Source organism: Cotesia typhae, unplaced genomic scaffold (genome assembly GCF_013202065.1).
Source record: "Cotesia typhae breed Kobodo isofemale line unplaced genomic scaffold, CoteBio_Ctyphae contig_5, whole genome shotgun sequence".
NCBI classification, from domain to species: Eukaryota; Metazoa; Arthropoda; class Insecta; order Hymenoptera; family Braconidae; genus Cotesia; species Cotesia typhae.
The window spans coordinates 7,952,722-7,967,284 of NW_027423757.1; the positions used below are offsets into that span (position 1 = coordinate 7,952,722).

The following is a 14,563-nucleotide window of genomic DNA, read 5'->3' on the forward strand; positions in this document are numbered from 1 at the left end:
ACAACTTTATCTCCAGTATCAACAACATAAGAAAAGGTTATGTTGACATTTTAACAATTTTATTTATTCATTAATAAATTAAAAAAATAGATAAATTGTTAAAACTACAATTGTATTACAGTAATCGACCTTGAAAAGTTTTTTATTCGTAACATGTAAGTAATTTATTATTTTCTTGTTTTATAATTTATATTAATATGTTGAATAAACAATAAAATATTATATAACACTGAAGTTGACAGATATTAAACATTTTTTTGGAATTTTATAGCAATTAAATTATTAAAAAAAAAATTAATTAAAAAGTTTCACATGTGAAAATTAATAAAAATTACTAGTGAAAATTTTTAGAAGCATTTGTTTATTGTAATTAATTTGTGAAAAAAATTTTTTTAATTTTGTTGTTTCAGTAGTTAATTTTTTATGTTTTCTTTATATAATTTTAATAAAGATCATATTTTTATTAAAGTGTTGGAACATAATTAAAAAACAATGGCGCATTACAAAGGAGCTGCCAGTGAAGCTGGTAGAGCAATGCAGTTAATGAAAAAACGTGAAATAGCTCAACAAGAGATTGAATTGCGTAAAAAAAAAATAGAGGATGATCTCAAAATTCACAATATTGAAAATAAATTCGCTACGCACTACAATGCAGTCGAGCAACAACTTAAAACATCGACCATCGGTCTGGTTACTCTCAATGAGATGAAAGCGAAGCAAGAGAATATTGTGCGAGAACGAGAAAGAAAACTGGCTCAGAAGGAACGTGAGAAAGAGCAGGAAAAAGAACGAGCGTTGGCTGCCAAGCAGGCTGAAAAGAATAAACAGAAACGACAGATACAGGCGCTTTCTTTTAGTTTGGATGAGGATGAAGACGAAGCTGAGTCTAATGATAATGAAGGTGATAAACAGGAAGTCGAAGCAGTTCAAAAATCAGATGATGATTCACAAGATTCTTGCCAACCAATTAAAAAGATCAAGAAGAATCCAGATGTTGATACAAGTTTTTTGCCCGACAGAGAAAGAGAAGAAGAAGAAAACCGTCTGCGAGAGGAGTTGAGGCAAGAATGGGCTATGAAGCAAAATGCTTTGAAAGAGGAAGAAATTGAAATTACTTTCAGTTATTGGGATGGATCTGGACACAGGAGAAGTGTTTTTATGAAAAAAGGTAATTAATTACTCCAATTTAATTCATTTATTTATTTTTTTTTATTTAATATGTTTTATGCTCTTAAATTTTATAAAATTAATCATTAAATTATTTTGTGTCAAAATTAATTTTTTTAATATAAATAAAAAAAATCAATAATTAAGAAAATAAAATATCACATGTTTTAACTGGTATTAGTTTTGCATTTTATACAGGGAATTCAATTTATCAACTATTACAACGCTGTTTGGAAGTACTGAGACGTGAATTCAGTGAATTAAAGACTGTAATGGCTGATCAACTGATGTATGTTAAAGAAGATTTAATTCTTCCTCACCATTATACATTTTATGACTTTATCGTGACAAAGGTAAAGTACACACAACTTACTAACTTACTACTAATGTATTTAAAGAAAGCAATTTATTATATGAATAATTTTCTATGTCCAGGCGAGAGGAAAGAGTGGACCATTATTCACATTTGATGTACATGATGACATTCGTATGTTACATGACGCGTCTGTAGAGACAGAGGAATCGCATGCGGGAAAAGTTTTGCTCAGGTAATTTAGTAATATTTTTTTCAATTTTAATTTATATAAATTTATAAAAAATACTAAATATTTTTTTTTTACAGATCTTGGTACGAAAGAAATAAACACATCTTCCCAGCAAGCAGATGGGAGCCATTCGATCCGACAAAGAGTTATGATAAGTATACAATCTCTGACAAGAATAAGAAGAAAGATAAATCATAGTTTTTTTTTATATATATTAGCAATAATTTTAAATACAAGATTCAATTTTGTACATAAAAAATTAAAGTAATCGAACATTTTTTCTGGTTCAAGCAATAAATTTAAATCTTCATTACTCTTTATTCTTATTCTGGTTCTCTAAGAGCTAAAACAAAATTCATAAACAAGATTACAAAAATTCGTGTTGAAATAAAAGTAAGTTAATTATTTAAATCGTTAGAATTATTTATCGGAAGATCATCATTTAGATGATCAAGCTTATATACCTCTAGTTTTCTATTTATATCATCAAGTAACTTAATTGATTTTTCATCTAACTTATACGGGTTTGGTTTATTATCATAATTATGTTCCAATATTGTTTCAATAGACTTATTAGTTGCTGAATTATCATGTAGCAATGATTTCAATTGTAATTTTTCTTCGTCAGTGATTGAAAGTACTTGTGTATCAAAAATAGAAGTCTGGTGATAAAAATACAATAAAATATTCATTTTAAATTATCAACAGTAATGATTTTAGAATTATTTACATTTTTTATGATGCAAGATATATCTTGAGAAGATTTTTCTGATGAAATATTTGAACTTTTAGATGAATTTTCTTGTGACAGATCAATTGAATATGAATTTAAATATTTATTGGTATTTTCAGCCAAGCGTCCAATTTCGAAATTCGACGCCATTGATTCTTTTAAAATCTCGTGATTCTTAAATTGTAAATTCGACAATTCATTTGTCACTTCCTGAAATGAAATTTGTATGAAATAACTGTTAGACATATAAATTAATTTTTATAATTAAATAACTTTTGCCTTTAATTTCAAATCCAAATCATTTATAGACTCATCAAGTTTTTCAATACATTGGATTTGCTTTTCAATATCATCTTCACAGTCTTTGTCAGCTTTACATAAACTTGACATTTTCCTTTAATAACTTACGTAAAATTTAGCTTTGATCAGTCTTATAAAATAACAATGGACAACTACACTACTTACATGTATTCTATTTATTATAATATGTTATAACGTTACTATGGCAATCAAATCAATAAAGACTTAAAAATATTGAATTAAGAAAAAGTATAAGTATTATTTAAAAATAATTTAGGACAGTAAAAATAACAAACTATTTATTCGGTATAATTAAATTAAATTTGATAAATTTACCAACTTTATTTACAATAAAAAAATAAAAAATAATAATACTTACAACTAAATACAAATTATAAAAATTCATGACAATGATAACTTATATTTTTTTAAACTAAATTCGCTATTTTGAATTTTACATTTAAAATAAAAAATTAAATCTTCAAACTGTCAAGTTAATTTAAAAATTAACTAACCGAATTTATTTACGTATCAAGTTTATTATAAAAATTTAATTTAAAAAATTTTTAAATTACATTTAATTTTATTTATAATTTTAATCACGTGCTTGTTATAATTCTTTGTGTACGTTCAATTCACTTTCATCATCAAGTACTGTTTGAGGTATGAAGCATAATAATCCAGCTATCAAAGCCAAAATACTTCCAATCGTGGTAGGCACCCATAATGCAACCTTTCCTAGTAAATCAACAATAAATGGTGCTGTCATTGACCCAACTTGACCCATAACTATGCACAATCCCAAAGCTATACTTTTTATATTTGAGGGGAATGACTCTGAATTCCATACCAAATTGGCAGTGAAACTTGCTGAATTACAAAACTTTGCTGCTAAAGCTAATCCAATAATAATGTTTTTATTTTCGATAGGAATCGCCGTGATTGTAATCATGAAGAAAAATACGAGTATGTAAACTATGATAAGCGATTCTCTAGTGTTTAAAACAATCATGACCACTAAAATGGTCATGTTCGTTAAAATTTCATTAATTGCTGCTATGGATATGTAAATGTACTGGTCCGAGTTGAAATTGTCAACACTAAAAACTGGAATATCAAAAAATGTGTGGATTAGATAATTTTCATTCACTTGAAAAAAATTAAAAAATAAATTCAATTCTTACTGAGTATATAATCAACAATCATTGTAACGTAGAATGTAAAGAACATAACTAGAATTTTTCTTCTTAAATCTGAAGTAGTAAACAAAATTATTAGACTTTCAAAAGTTCGATAGAAAAAACCTTTATTTTTCTTTATTGTTTCAAGAGATTTTGGTGCTGAAAACTTGAATGTCGGATTCTCTATACTGTAAGTCGGTGGTTCGACAAACGATTTATCATATCGTTCAATTATTTTTTGAGCTTCGTCGTACCGATTCTGCGATATTAACCATCTTGGTGACTCTGGTATAAGCCTAGTAAAAAAAAGTTTATATATATATATATATATATATATATATATATATATATATATATATATATATATATATATATATATATATATAGTTATGATAAATTGACGTTTCAGTGGAATTCACTGGTCTTATGTTGTGTTCTTACCAAACAAGACTTAAAACAGGGATTAAGAAGCATGATATTCCCAACTGCAATTCACGCCAATTTGGTAAAATATAGGCCATACATATTACAAAAAAAGTTCCAATTGATAACATCGAATTAAGACCAGCTACCAATACTTTTCTTTTATCTTTTTTCACAATTTCTGACACTGAAATTTTTAATATTTTTTTTAGAGAGACGAAAATTAATTTTTTACAAAGATTTAAGAGAAAATTGTCCATTTTTTCTTACAAATTGTGTATGCTGCTGTAAACATCGCACCCGTACTCACTCCTGCTAGATACCTAGTCAGCAAAAAAGTCCAAAACCAAGGTACTAATGCACTTGCAGGTCCAGAAGCGATTTGCAATGTTATACCGATCATCAATAATGTTTTACGGCCATATTTATCTGCACATATACCTACAATAGCTGCGCCAAAAACGATGCCCAATGAGTACACCAAAAACGTGTATGTTCGATATACTTTTTGATCACAAACTAATTCCCACTAATGAACAAACAAATTTAGTTAATCAATCATTATCTATAAATCATAAATTATAATTTACAACATTAAAATTTAAATACATACTTCATCAACAATTGTTGAGCGTTCACGATTATTGAAAATGAATGACGGACAAGAAACTGTGTTCGGTAAAAATTCCGATTCTTTTACGAATTTTAATGCTTTATTATAACCCAATTTTACTAAATGTGTATAATTATGATCGTATTTTCGGCACGGATCATCAGGTGAAATGTCATCAATTTGATCTATTGTCCAATTTGCTTTTACTAGCTCAGGAATCGAGCATTGGAAGTTAGTTTTCTGTTTTAAGTGAATAAACAGATTTATTATCATAAATTTATAAAATAAAATTTTTACAAACCTCGGCAATGAAGATATATGATATGGAATTGAGTCCAAATAATAATAATGTAAAAAGATTAATTGTGACGATTATTCGCATGAGTTTGGATCCTTGGCCTAATTTATCCACCGCTTGCAAAAGACATTTTTTTCTTGCTAAATTCTTTTCGTTATTTTCCATTGATTATGCAATTTTTTCAGTTTATCAAAAATTAATTAAAACTATTGCATCACAATTTTCAACATTGGCGCGTATTTTATAAACTATTAGGTATTTTAAAAAAATTTTACGAAAACTCATAAAACATTTATATGAAAAGTTGATACTGATTCAACAGATAGCTTAAATGACCACAATTATTATAATGTCTTTATGCTCTTAATATTGTTTATCAGAAAATTATACTTCAGTTTCATGACCAACAGGTGCGAATCCCTACTTTTTGTAACGCTTTGATGTATATTTATTGATACGAATACACAAAAATACATTTTAAAAATAACATTTTTAGTATAAATAAATGCATATTGGAGATAACAAAAAATGACATATATTATTTAGCTCAATGAGTTTTAGAAAAACCTTTCATCATTAAATTTATTTTATTATCTTTTAATTAAAATACATAAGTAGCTAATAATTTCTCATTTTTATCAGCTGGATAATACTTTTTTTTTTCGTTTAAATTATTTATATTTACGAATGTTTATATAATTATAACCATATGTTTAGATATTTCATTATTCAATGTTTTTATTTTAAAAATAAAACAATAAACAGTATTCGAAGCGTTTGCACAAAAAATTTTTGTGATTTACATTTTGTTCAAGATATCTACTACATAAATTTATTGATTAATTTATTTTATATAGAATGTTATTTATTAAAATTCTATTATTTATTTTCTTATCACAATATTTAAGATGAAACTATGCAACCATTCTTTAAATAATTCCCATCATGATAGTAATCATAGTTTTTAGTAGATTTCATAGAAATCTAACTATTGCATTGGTTCTCATGACGGAACTTTTGAAAAATTTTGCTATATTCCGACTTAACTCGACGAGCTGAGTCAGAAAATACATATGGTTCAAAAGTTTATATATATATATATATATATATATATATATATATATATATATATATATATATATATATATATATATATATTAGGTGGGTCAAAAAAATCGAATAATTTATTTTTGATTTTATACTCTGAAAAATAGGTTCGTAGACACCTAAAAAGAATTCTCTCCAAGTATAAGCTCTTAATTATAACGGGAAGGTCCTCCGCTTTGCGGGTTTCTATTTTTTCGAATAATCAGATAAAAAAATTTATATCTCGCTTCCAACTGCTTGGAAAAATATTCCATGGCATAGATTTTGTGAGAAATTGAATGCTTTACAAAAAGGTCTCTTATGACTTTTTCAAAAACTCAACCGATTAAAAGATATTCATAGTTGAAGTTTGGCTATTTTAAGGAAAATATTCGTTTTTATTATGAATTTTATAAGTCGATGAAAAAAATTATTTCGGATTGCGGAACTCATGATTTTGTAGGAAATTTACTGCTCTACAAAAATGGTCTCTTATGATTTTTTGATTAAGTGAAGCCGTTACGAGATATTCATCGTCAAACATTAACGAATATCAATATTTCCAGTTTTTGATCAATAATTCGATAAATTTTAATTTAAACTATGAGTTTCAGGAAAATTTACATAAATTTGAGTTTCGATTGATAAAGAAATGTTATAATAAGTTAGATAAAGAATTATTGGAATTATCATTGATTTTCCTTGGAGAAATGCCTCAAGAAAAGATTTCTTTCAAACGTCCTGGTGCTGTTCATCATGCTAGATGGATGGCTAAGGCCATTTATAGTTTGAAAATGTATCTATTCAGAGATGAATTCAAACTCTCTCAGAAAGAATTGCATGGTCTTCGTCATTTCTGTATTTTTATAGTCACATTGTATTTAAAAGCTTGGTTTTCATCAACTTCTGCAACAACTGCTGCTTATCATGACTTGCAGTTTATGAAAAATTTATTGGAGTACAAACATATCAATCCTTTGATTTCTTCAGCTACGTGTGAAAAAATGATTTCGCACTTATGGTATTTGAGCGATGAACTTGCCATTTTATCACTGTTTGACGATGGCGTTCCATTAGAAGTAAAAAAGTATTGTTGAAGCTGTTAATACTCGTGAAGGTACAGATTCTAAAGCTAAAAGATTTGTAATTGCTAAAAAGATTTGAATTCATTGGCGCAGAGAACTCTGAGTGACTTTGTGTCTAAAAAGTCATTAAATCTTTTCAAAATCTTCGATCTACCGTATGACTTTCTTGATGTCGATGTTGAATTATGGCCTACTAATGAGAGTTATCTCGAAAATAAAGAATACTTTCAACAACTAAAAGTTGTCAATGATTCAGCAGAGCGAGCTGTTGCATTAGTCAGTGAATATAATCAATGCTTGACAAAAAATGAAGAACAATTCCAGTACTTATTGCAAGTTGTCAAAGAACATCAAAAACATTCCCAAATTGTAATAAAAGAAATTATTTATAGTAATAGCGTACTGTTATGTTAAAAATATAGACAATTATATTGCAATTGATAATTCAATAAAAAATTTATCTATAAAAAAGTTAAATACTGGTTGTTTCTCACTTGATTCAATACTTTTCATATTAAATTTGACAAAGAAATATGTCATTCACTTCAAATTAAACTAATCATTGGCTATATGTCGAAAAAATGCTCTAATTTCTTGTTTTAATGCAATCAAACAAGCTCAAGACTGAAAACAATATTAAAAAAATTGTTTATAACATTTCTTTATCAATCGAAACTCAAATTTATGTAAATTTTCCTGAAACTCATAGTTTAAATTAAAATTTATCGAATTATTGATCAAAAACTGGAAATATTGATATTCGTTAATGTTTGACGATGAATATCTCGTAACGGCTTCACTTAATCAAAAATCATAAGAGACCATTTTTGTAGAGCAGTAAATTTCCTACAAAATCATGAATTCCGCAATCCGAAATAATTTTTTTCATCGACTTATAAAATTCATAATAAAAACGAATATTTTCCTTAAAATAGCCAAACTTCAACTATGAATATCTTTTAATCGGTTGAGTTTTTGAAAAAGTCATAAGAGACCTTTTTGTAAAGCATTCAATTTCTCACAAAATCTATGCCATGGAATATTTTTCCAAGCAGTTGGAAGCGAGATATAAATTTTTTTATCTGATTATTCGAAAAAAATAGAAACCCGCAAAGCGGAGGACCTTCCCGTTATAATTAAGAGCTTATACTTGGAGAGAATTCTTTTTAGGTGTCTACGAACCTATTTTTCAGAGTATAAAGTCAAAAATAAATTATTCGATTTTTTTGACCCACCCTAATATATATATATATATATATATACGATATAACGCAGCTTGTCACGACGATAGCGTCACCAATTTATAACGGATCTTTACCAAACTCAACATACTTATTCTACAGATAGATACCGAAGTTAAGTTCGAAGATGAGCTTAATCGGTCAAGTAATTTAGAAATGCCAAGATTTCAAAATTTTCAAAATCATAAAAATTCATATTTCTTCACTTTCTAACTCGAATAACTTATGAATGGAATAACTTATTGAATCTCTGTAAACTGCATTTGAAAGTGCTTTAAATAAGCGTTAATTTGAGTACCAAATCATATGTGTAGTCTTAAAATTAAGTCCTATTCCGCTATGCCAAATATGAAATTTGCTGTTGCACTCGTTTTAGTAGATTTCATAGAAAATTAACGATTTCCAAATATCGAAAAGTTATTGTTTTTACCTAGTTTTGTAAAAATCTAGTTTCGATGAGATTGAATTTTATATAATAACTGTGTAAACTTTGATTACAATGATTACAATATACATCATACTTTAATCTAATTGTATTTTTGATTAATAAGTGATAAAATGAAATCTACTTCCATTTCGGCTGCCGAATGGCTCTTTTTCTTCTTATTTCATCTTTATTATCTATATTGATATGATTTTTTGTCATTTTGTTCAATACTAGTCATTTTTATCCAAATTTCAATCCGCTGCCGAATCTTTTTTATTAATTTTTGATTTATTTTCATCACTTACGTTTGTTGGAGGTATAATACAGCAAAATAATCCAGCTAAAAGACATAAAATACTGCAAAGAAGTGTCGGAGCCCACCAAACAACATCTCCAAGTAAGTCAACAATATACGGAGCAGTTAAAGAGCCCATTTGTTCCATTACCACGCAAGTTCCGAGAGCAGTATTTCGGATATTGCTAGGAAACAATTCTGAATTTAATGCTATAGAAGACGTAAAAGTTGTTTCTACAAAAAATTTAGTAGCTAGTACTAAACCCATGGCTACTTTTTTATTTTCTACAGGAACAACCAGAATTAAAATTAGCAAAATAGAACCACTGAGATAAGCTAAAGCCAGTGATTTTCGACTGCTCAAAAATATAAAAACTACTAAAATTGTTAAATGCGCTATTATTTCTTCAACTGCTACTACTATCATAAAAAAGTGGCGGTCTGTACTAAAATTGTCAACGTTGAAAACTGAAAATTATGAAATGAATGTTTAAAAAAGCAATTTTACATAATATAAATTTTAAAGAAAATTTTTAGGAATTCTTACTGAGTGAATAACAGACTGCTGCCGTCACATAGCAAATAAAATACATAATTAAAATTTTTTTTTTAAAATCTGTAAACAGAATTCTGATACTTTCAAAATTACGGTAGAAAAATTTTTCTTTTTTCTTATTTAATGAAGATGATTTGAAATTAATTGTTGAATTTTCCACAGTTGACATTGGTGGTATCTCAAGTGATCCGCAATATTTTTCAATTATCTTCTGAGCTTCATCATGACGGTTTTGTGATACTAATCATCGAGGTGATTCAGGTATTCACCTAAAAAAAGTATTTTTTATTAATAAATAACTATCCTCAGAAAAAATTTTTTAAAAAATTGAAAAAACGAAAAAGGCAAAATTTTTTAGTGATTTTTAATAAAGCATAATTATTATATTTACCAAATTAAAATAGCCATCGGTATAATAAAACATGATATCCCCAATTGCAATTGTCTCCATGTCGGTAATACATAAGTCATACCAATCAGAAAAAAAGTTCCGATTGAGAAGACAGCATCGAGGAGACTGATATATACTTCTCTTCTTCTACCTTTCGCAATTTCTGATACTACAATTTTATATGAATGTTCTTATCAAATAATATCAAGTAATCTTTTTGTTAAATTAGTGAGCCAAAAGCAGAATATAAATTTTTCCATACAAATGGTATATGCTGATGAAAACATTCCACCGAGATTCATTCCGATAAAGAATCTGCAAGCCATATAGACCCAAAACAACGTTACTAATGCACTGACGGGTCCAGAAATAATTTACAGTATTATACTGATAATCAAAGAATTTTTTCGCCCATATGTATCTGCAAATGTTCCAAAAAATGCCGAACCAATAATCACGCCAGCTGCGTACACTGAAAATGTATTTGCCCAGTGTAATTTTTTGTCACACACTAATTGCCACTATAAGATTAAAAAAGTTCAATTAAATTACGATATAAATATCTATAAGTAAATGAAGAACCTTACCTCATCAACAACTGTTGAGCGTACACTATCATCAAATATAAACGATTCACAAGACGTTGTACTCGGAAGTTTTAATTCTTTTACATACTTTGCAGTTTTATTGTAGCCCAAAGCTGCTAAATGTGTGTAATTATAATCATATTTTTGGCATGAATTAACTATCGAGATTTCATTAATTTGCTTTTCCGTCCAATTTGCATTTTTCAATTCGGGGATAGAACATTGAAACTCTGGTATTTTTTAAAAATGCAGACTATTGAATATTTATTAAAAATAAAATAGCTTCTTCAAATTTTTTAACATACCTCAGCAATGTAGATATAGGACATAGAATTTAATCCATGCAAAATTAACGTAAAAATATTTATGAAAAAAATAATCCAAACTATTTTTGATCCTTCTCCTAGTTTATCCACCGCTTGCAACAGGCACTTTTCTCGCACCAATGTCCGTTCGTTTTCTCCATTATTTATTGAATTTTATTTTTTTTTCACCACTGATTTCATCGATATTTGTTAGCAGCAAAAATTTTGCCCAATTTTTTTTAACAGAATAATAATCAGCTTAATTCTTTCAATAATCTCAGTCATAAGACGATAAAAAATCAGCGTCAAGCGCAACAAGTGCTTATCCCCACTTTAAATTGCTTAAAATAATTTCTTCCGTCGTGAATGTATAATTCATTTAGTCAATATTATTAATTTAAGTAATATACATACCAAGGAAAGTCAAAAATATCATTAATCATCACAAAAAAATGAAGGAAATAAATATATGTACCTTGAAATTTACATTTTTTATTTATTAAATATATACAGAAATATCTGTGAGTATATATATCTTGAACTTTGTTATAACAAAAAAAAAAAATGGTTGAATTAAATTAAATGTAATTATTCATATTAGAATATTTTTTTGTTTTTATTAAATACTAAGTTATAAAATATAAATTATCTACTCTCATCATTGATTTTTGTTCTTGGTATTGTAAGACAAAGAAGACCCGCCATTAGCGACAAAGTACTACAAAGAGTTGTTGGAGCCCACCATACAATACTTCCAAGTACGTCGACAATATACGGCGACGTCATTGACCCAACTTGCCCCATTACAACACACGTTCCTAAAGCAGTATTTTTAACATTGGTCGGAAATAATTCTGAGATAAGAACCAAGTTAGCAGTAAAACTTGTTGCAGTACAAAATTTAGCCGCTAATGCGAGTCCCATGATAATATTTTTATTATCTTCGGGAATTGCAAAAATTGTAATCATTAAAAGGGATGCAATTGAATGTGTCATAATGAGTGCTTTTTGACCGCTTAGATAAAGTAAGATTACTAAAATAGACAAGTGTGCTATTATATCATTAAAAGCTAATATTGCTATGTACACATAGCGGTCTGATTTGAAGTTATCAATACTGAAAACTAAAAAAAAAAAAAAATAATAAAAGGTTAAATTAATTTATTATTTATAAATTTAGATAAAAAATTATTATTTTAATTTCTTACTGAGTGCATAACTTGTTGCCGCAGTTACGTAGTATGAAAAGTACATAATCAAAATTTTCTTCCTTAAATCCGACTGCGTTAATAAAATTCGCAAACTTTCAACGTTGCGGTGAAAGAATCCTTTATTTTCTTGTTTTACATTCGGGAATTTTGATAGTGAAAATTTATCGTCAGTTTTTGAATCTTCTATACTATTATTCGGCGTCATTACAAATGATTTGTGGTATTTTTCAATTATTTTTTGAGCTTCATCAAAACGATTCTGTGAAATCAACCACCTTGGAGATTCAGGTAGAAACCTAACAAAAATCATTATGTACAATTATTATTAATTACATAATATAGAATTAAATGATTTTAATTAAAATAGTCTTACCAAATAAGTAAAACTATTGGGATCAATGAACAAGATATTCCTAGTTGCAATTGTCGCCAAGTTTGTAAATAATATGCCATTCCTATAACAAAAAACGTTCCAATCGAAAAAGACGCATCTAGAATACCTGCACATGCTTTTCTTATATTTCCCGTCGCAACTTCTGATACTATAAAATAAAATATCGTAATTTAATTGCGCTTATAATCATGACTATTTTTAAATTTGGTTTTAAATTATTTATCTTACAAATAGTGAAAGATGATGAATACATGGCACCAGTACTCATCCCAATAAAAAATTTACAAATAATAAACATCCAAAACCATGGTACCAATGCACTCGCAGGACTCGCAATTACTTGTAATACTATACTGATAATTAATGAATTTTTTCGGCCGTATTTATCTGCAATTGTGCCCAATATTCCTGAGCCTACCATTACGCCTAATGAGTAGACTAAAAATGTGTTTGCTCGATACAATTTTTTTTCGCAAACCAATTCCCACTATTTAACAAAAAAACATTTTTTTTAATAAATAAAACGACTATAATTTGATAACTTAAATAAATACCTCATCGACAATTGTTGAACGCACACTTTCATTGAACGTAAAAGAAGTGCAAGACTCTACACTCGGTAAAAATTCAGATTCTTTTACAAATTCTAATGCGTTGTCATATCCCAAATTCGCGAGATGTGTATAGTTTAATTTATATTGCTTACATGGATCAACAATGGCGATTTCATTAATTTGATCAGTCGTCCAATTTGCATTTGTCAATTCGGGAATAGAGCAATGAAATTCAGGTACCTTTTTGGACAATCATCATAGAAAAAATATCATTTTAGCTTAAAATTTATAAATTTCTCCGAAAATTGAGACTTACCTCAGAGATGAAAACATAAGACATAGAATTATTACCATACAGTTGTAACGTGAAGAAATTAACGATAAAAATAATCCAAAGAAGTTTAGAAGATCTTCCGCCCATATCATCAATTGCTTGCAAAAGACATTCTTCTTGTATTTTATTTCTTCCTTTATTTTCCATCGTTCTGTATACTTTCTTAAATTATCGTATCACAAGTGACGTTTTTTATTAAATTATAAATTAACACTTATAAAATATCTAGAATAAGGTTTCAAAATTTAATTTATACTTTCAATTATTCTTATTTTAATACATTTTTTATTTAATTAAAACACTTCAATAACAAACGTGTTGAAGATGATAAAAAATTATGCTACTAATTGTGCTTTCCGTTATATTTAAAAATATTAGAGAGTATGATTATGGGTGTTTTTCAGTCAAATACAAGAGTGATTTTTTTTTATGATAATTAGTGGCCTAAACCACTTTTGTTTATTTTATTGTTAAAGATATCATAGTATTTTTTTTTAATCTTACATTACACAAACCATCAAGTGTTATCATAATTTAGAATCATTTTTGTGGAACATTTTTTAATTTTAGAAGATTTTTTATCTCTTGTGTACAGAAAAAAATTAATGATGTAGCAAATAATTTAGTCAATTTAATCACTAAAAATAGATTTTATTATCAAAATAATAGTCGTTTATTTTTTAAATCATTTATATAATTGAGAAGTTATTTTCTAAAAGTTCTTTCAATTTATTGATTTAACTTTCTAGATACTGTACGGAAAAAATTTTTTTTTCAAAAGTTGTTATTGAGTTTTATAATTCATTATTTTTTTTTTAAGTTAAGAATTGGAATATT

The 14,563-nt window shown here is 27.3% G+C and overlaps 4 protein-coding genes across 4 annotated transcripts; 1 reads left to right on the top strand and 3 right to left on the bottom strand.

The window, feature by feature from the left end:
* On the top strand, nt 1-2,423 carry LOC141530485 (protein FAM50 homolog). Its single transcript, XM_074247610.1, has 5 exons — nt 1-155; nt 470-1,168; nt 1,366-1,520; nt 1,603-1,715; nt 1,790-2,423. The coding sequence occupies exons 2-5, from the start codon at nt 493-495 to the stop codon at nt 1,908-1,910; spliced, it is 1,065 nt and encodes a 354-aa protein (XP_074103711.1). The 5' UTR covers nt 1-155; nt 470-492; the 3' UTR covers nt 1,911-2,423.
* Nucleotides 2,424-3,076: 653 nt separating this feature from the next.
* LOC141530919 (organic cation transporter protein-like) lies at nt 3,077-5,489 on the bottom strand. The gene is made up of 6 exons (XM_074248310.1): nt 5,264-5,489; nt 4,963-5,202; nt 4,620-4,878; nt 4,368-4,536; nt 3,930-4,222; nt 3,077-3,852 (listed from the first exon to the last, which is right to left on the bottom strand). Exons 1-6 carry the CDS (start codon nt 5,423-5,425, stop codon nt 3,356-3,358), a joined length of 1,620 nt encoding a protein of 539 aa, XP_074104411.1. The 5' UTR covers nt 5,426-5,489; the 3' UTR covers nt 3,077-3,355.
* A 2,989-nt stretch (nt 5,490-8,478) lies between these two features.
* Nucleotides 8,479-11,486, bottom strand: LOC141530900 (solute carrier family 22 member 1-like). Its single transcript, XM_074248281.1, has 6 exons — nt 11,234-11,486; nt 10,929-11,158; nt 10,604-10,862; nt 10,342-10,510; nt 9,942-10,219; nt 8,479-9,862 (listed from the first exon to the last, which is right to left on the bottom strand). The coding sequence occupies exons 3-5, from the start codon at nt 10,665-10,667 to the stop codon at nt 10,216-10,218; spliced, it is 237 nt and encodes a 78-aa protein (XP_074104382.1). The 5' UTR covers nt 10,668-10,862; nt 10,929-11,158; nt 11,234-11,486; the 3' UTR covers nt 8,479-9,862; nt 9,942-10,215.
* A 392-nt stretch (nt 11,487-11,878) lies between these two features.
* On the bottom strand, nt 11,879-13,873 carry LOC141530373 (organic cation transporter protein-like). The gene is made up of 6 exons (XM_074247432.1): nt 13,709-13,873; nt 13,393-13,632; nt 13,067-13,325; nt 12,818-12,986; nt 12,442-12,740; nt 11,879-12,357 (listed from the first exon to the last, which is right to left on the bottom strand). The coding sequence occupies exons 1-6, from the start codon at nt 13,871-13,873 to the stop codon at nt 11,879-11,881; spliced, it is 1,611 nt and encodes a 536-aa protein (XP_074103533.1).
* Between the last annotated feature and the right edge of the window lie 690 nt (nt 13,874-14,563).

Excerpts from the sequence above, each read along its gene's own strand:
- LOC141530485 (XM_074247610.1), top strand. The coding sequence starts at position 493 with ATGGCGCATTACAAAGGAGCTGCCAGTGAAGCTGGTAGAGCAATGCAG. Across the intron at positions 1,169-1,365 it reads AAGTGTTTTTATGAAAAAAG|GGAATTCAATTTATCAACTA; the intron begins GTAATTAATTAC and ends CATTTTATACAG. Across the intron at positions 1,521-1,602 it reads ATGACTTTATCGTGACAAAG|GCGAGAGGAAAGAGTGGACC; the intron begins GTAAAGTACACA and ends TTCTATGTCCAG.
- LOC141530919 (XM_074248310.1), bottom strand. The coding sequence starts at position 5,425 with ATGGAAAATAACGAAAAGAATTTAGCAAGAAAAAAATGTCTTTTGCAA. Across the intron at positions 5,203-5,263 it reads CATATATCTTCATTGCCGAG|AAAACTAACTTCCAATGCTC; the intron begins GTTTGTAAAAAT and ends CACTTAAAACAG. Across the intron at positions 4,537-4,619 it reads TACAGCAGCATACACAATTT|TGTCAGAAATTGTGAAAAAA; the intron begins GTAAGAAAAAAT and ends TAAAAATTTCAG.
- LOC141530900 (XM_074248281.1), bottom strand. The coding sequence starts at position 10,667 with ATGGCTTGCAGATTCTTTATCGGAATGAATCTCGGTGGAATGTTTTCA. Across the intron at positions 10,511-10,603 it reads TTCATCAGCATATACCATTT|TATCAGAAATTGCGAAAGGT; the intron begins GTATGGAAAAAT and ends ATAAAATTGTAG.
- LOC141530373 (XM_074247432.1), bottom strand. The coding sequence starts at position 13,873 with ATGGAAAATAAAGGAAGAAATAAAATACAAGAAGAATGTCTTTTGCAA. Across the intron at positions 12,741-12,817 it reads CCAATAGTTTTACTTATTTG|GTTTCTACCTGAATCTCCAA; the intron begins GTAAGACTATTT and ends GATTTTTGTTAG. Across the intron at positions 12,358-12,441 it reads GGCAACAAGTTATGCACTCA|TTTTCAGTATTGATAACTTC; the intron begins GTAAGAAATTAA and ends TTTTTTTTTTAG.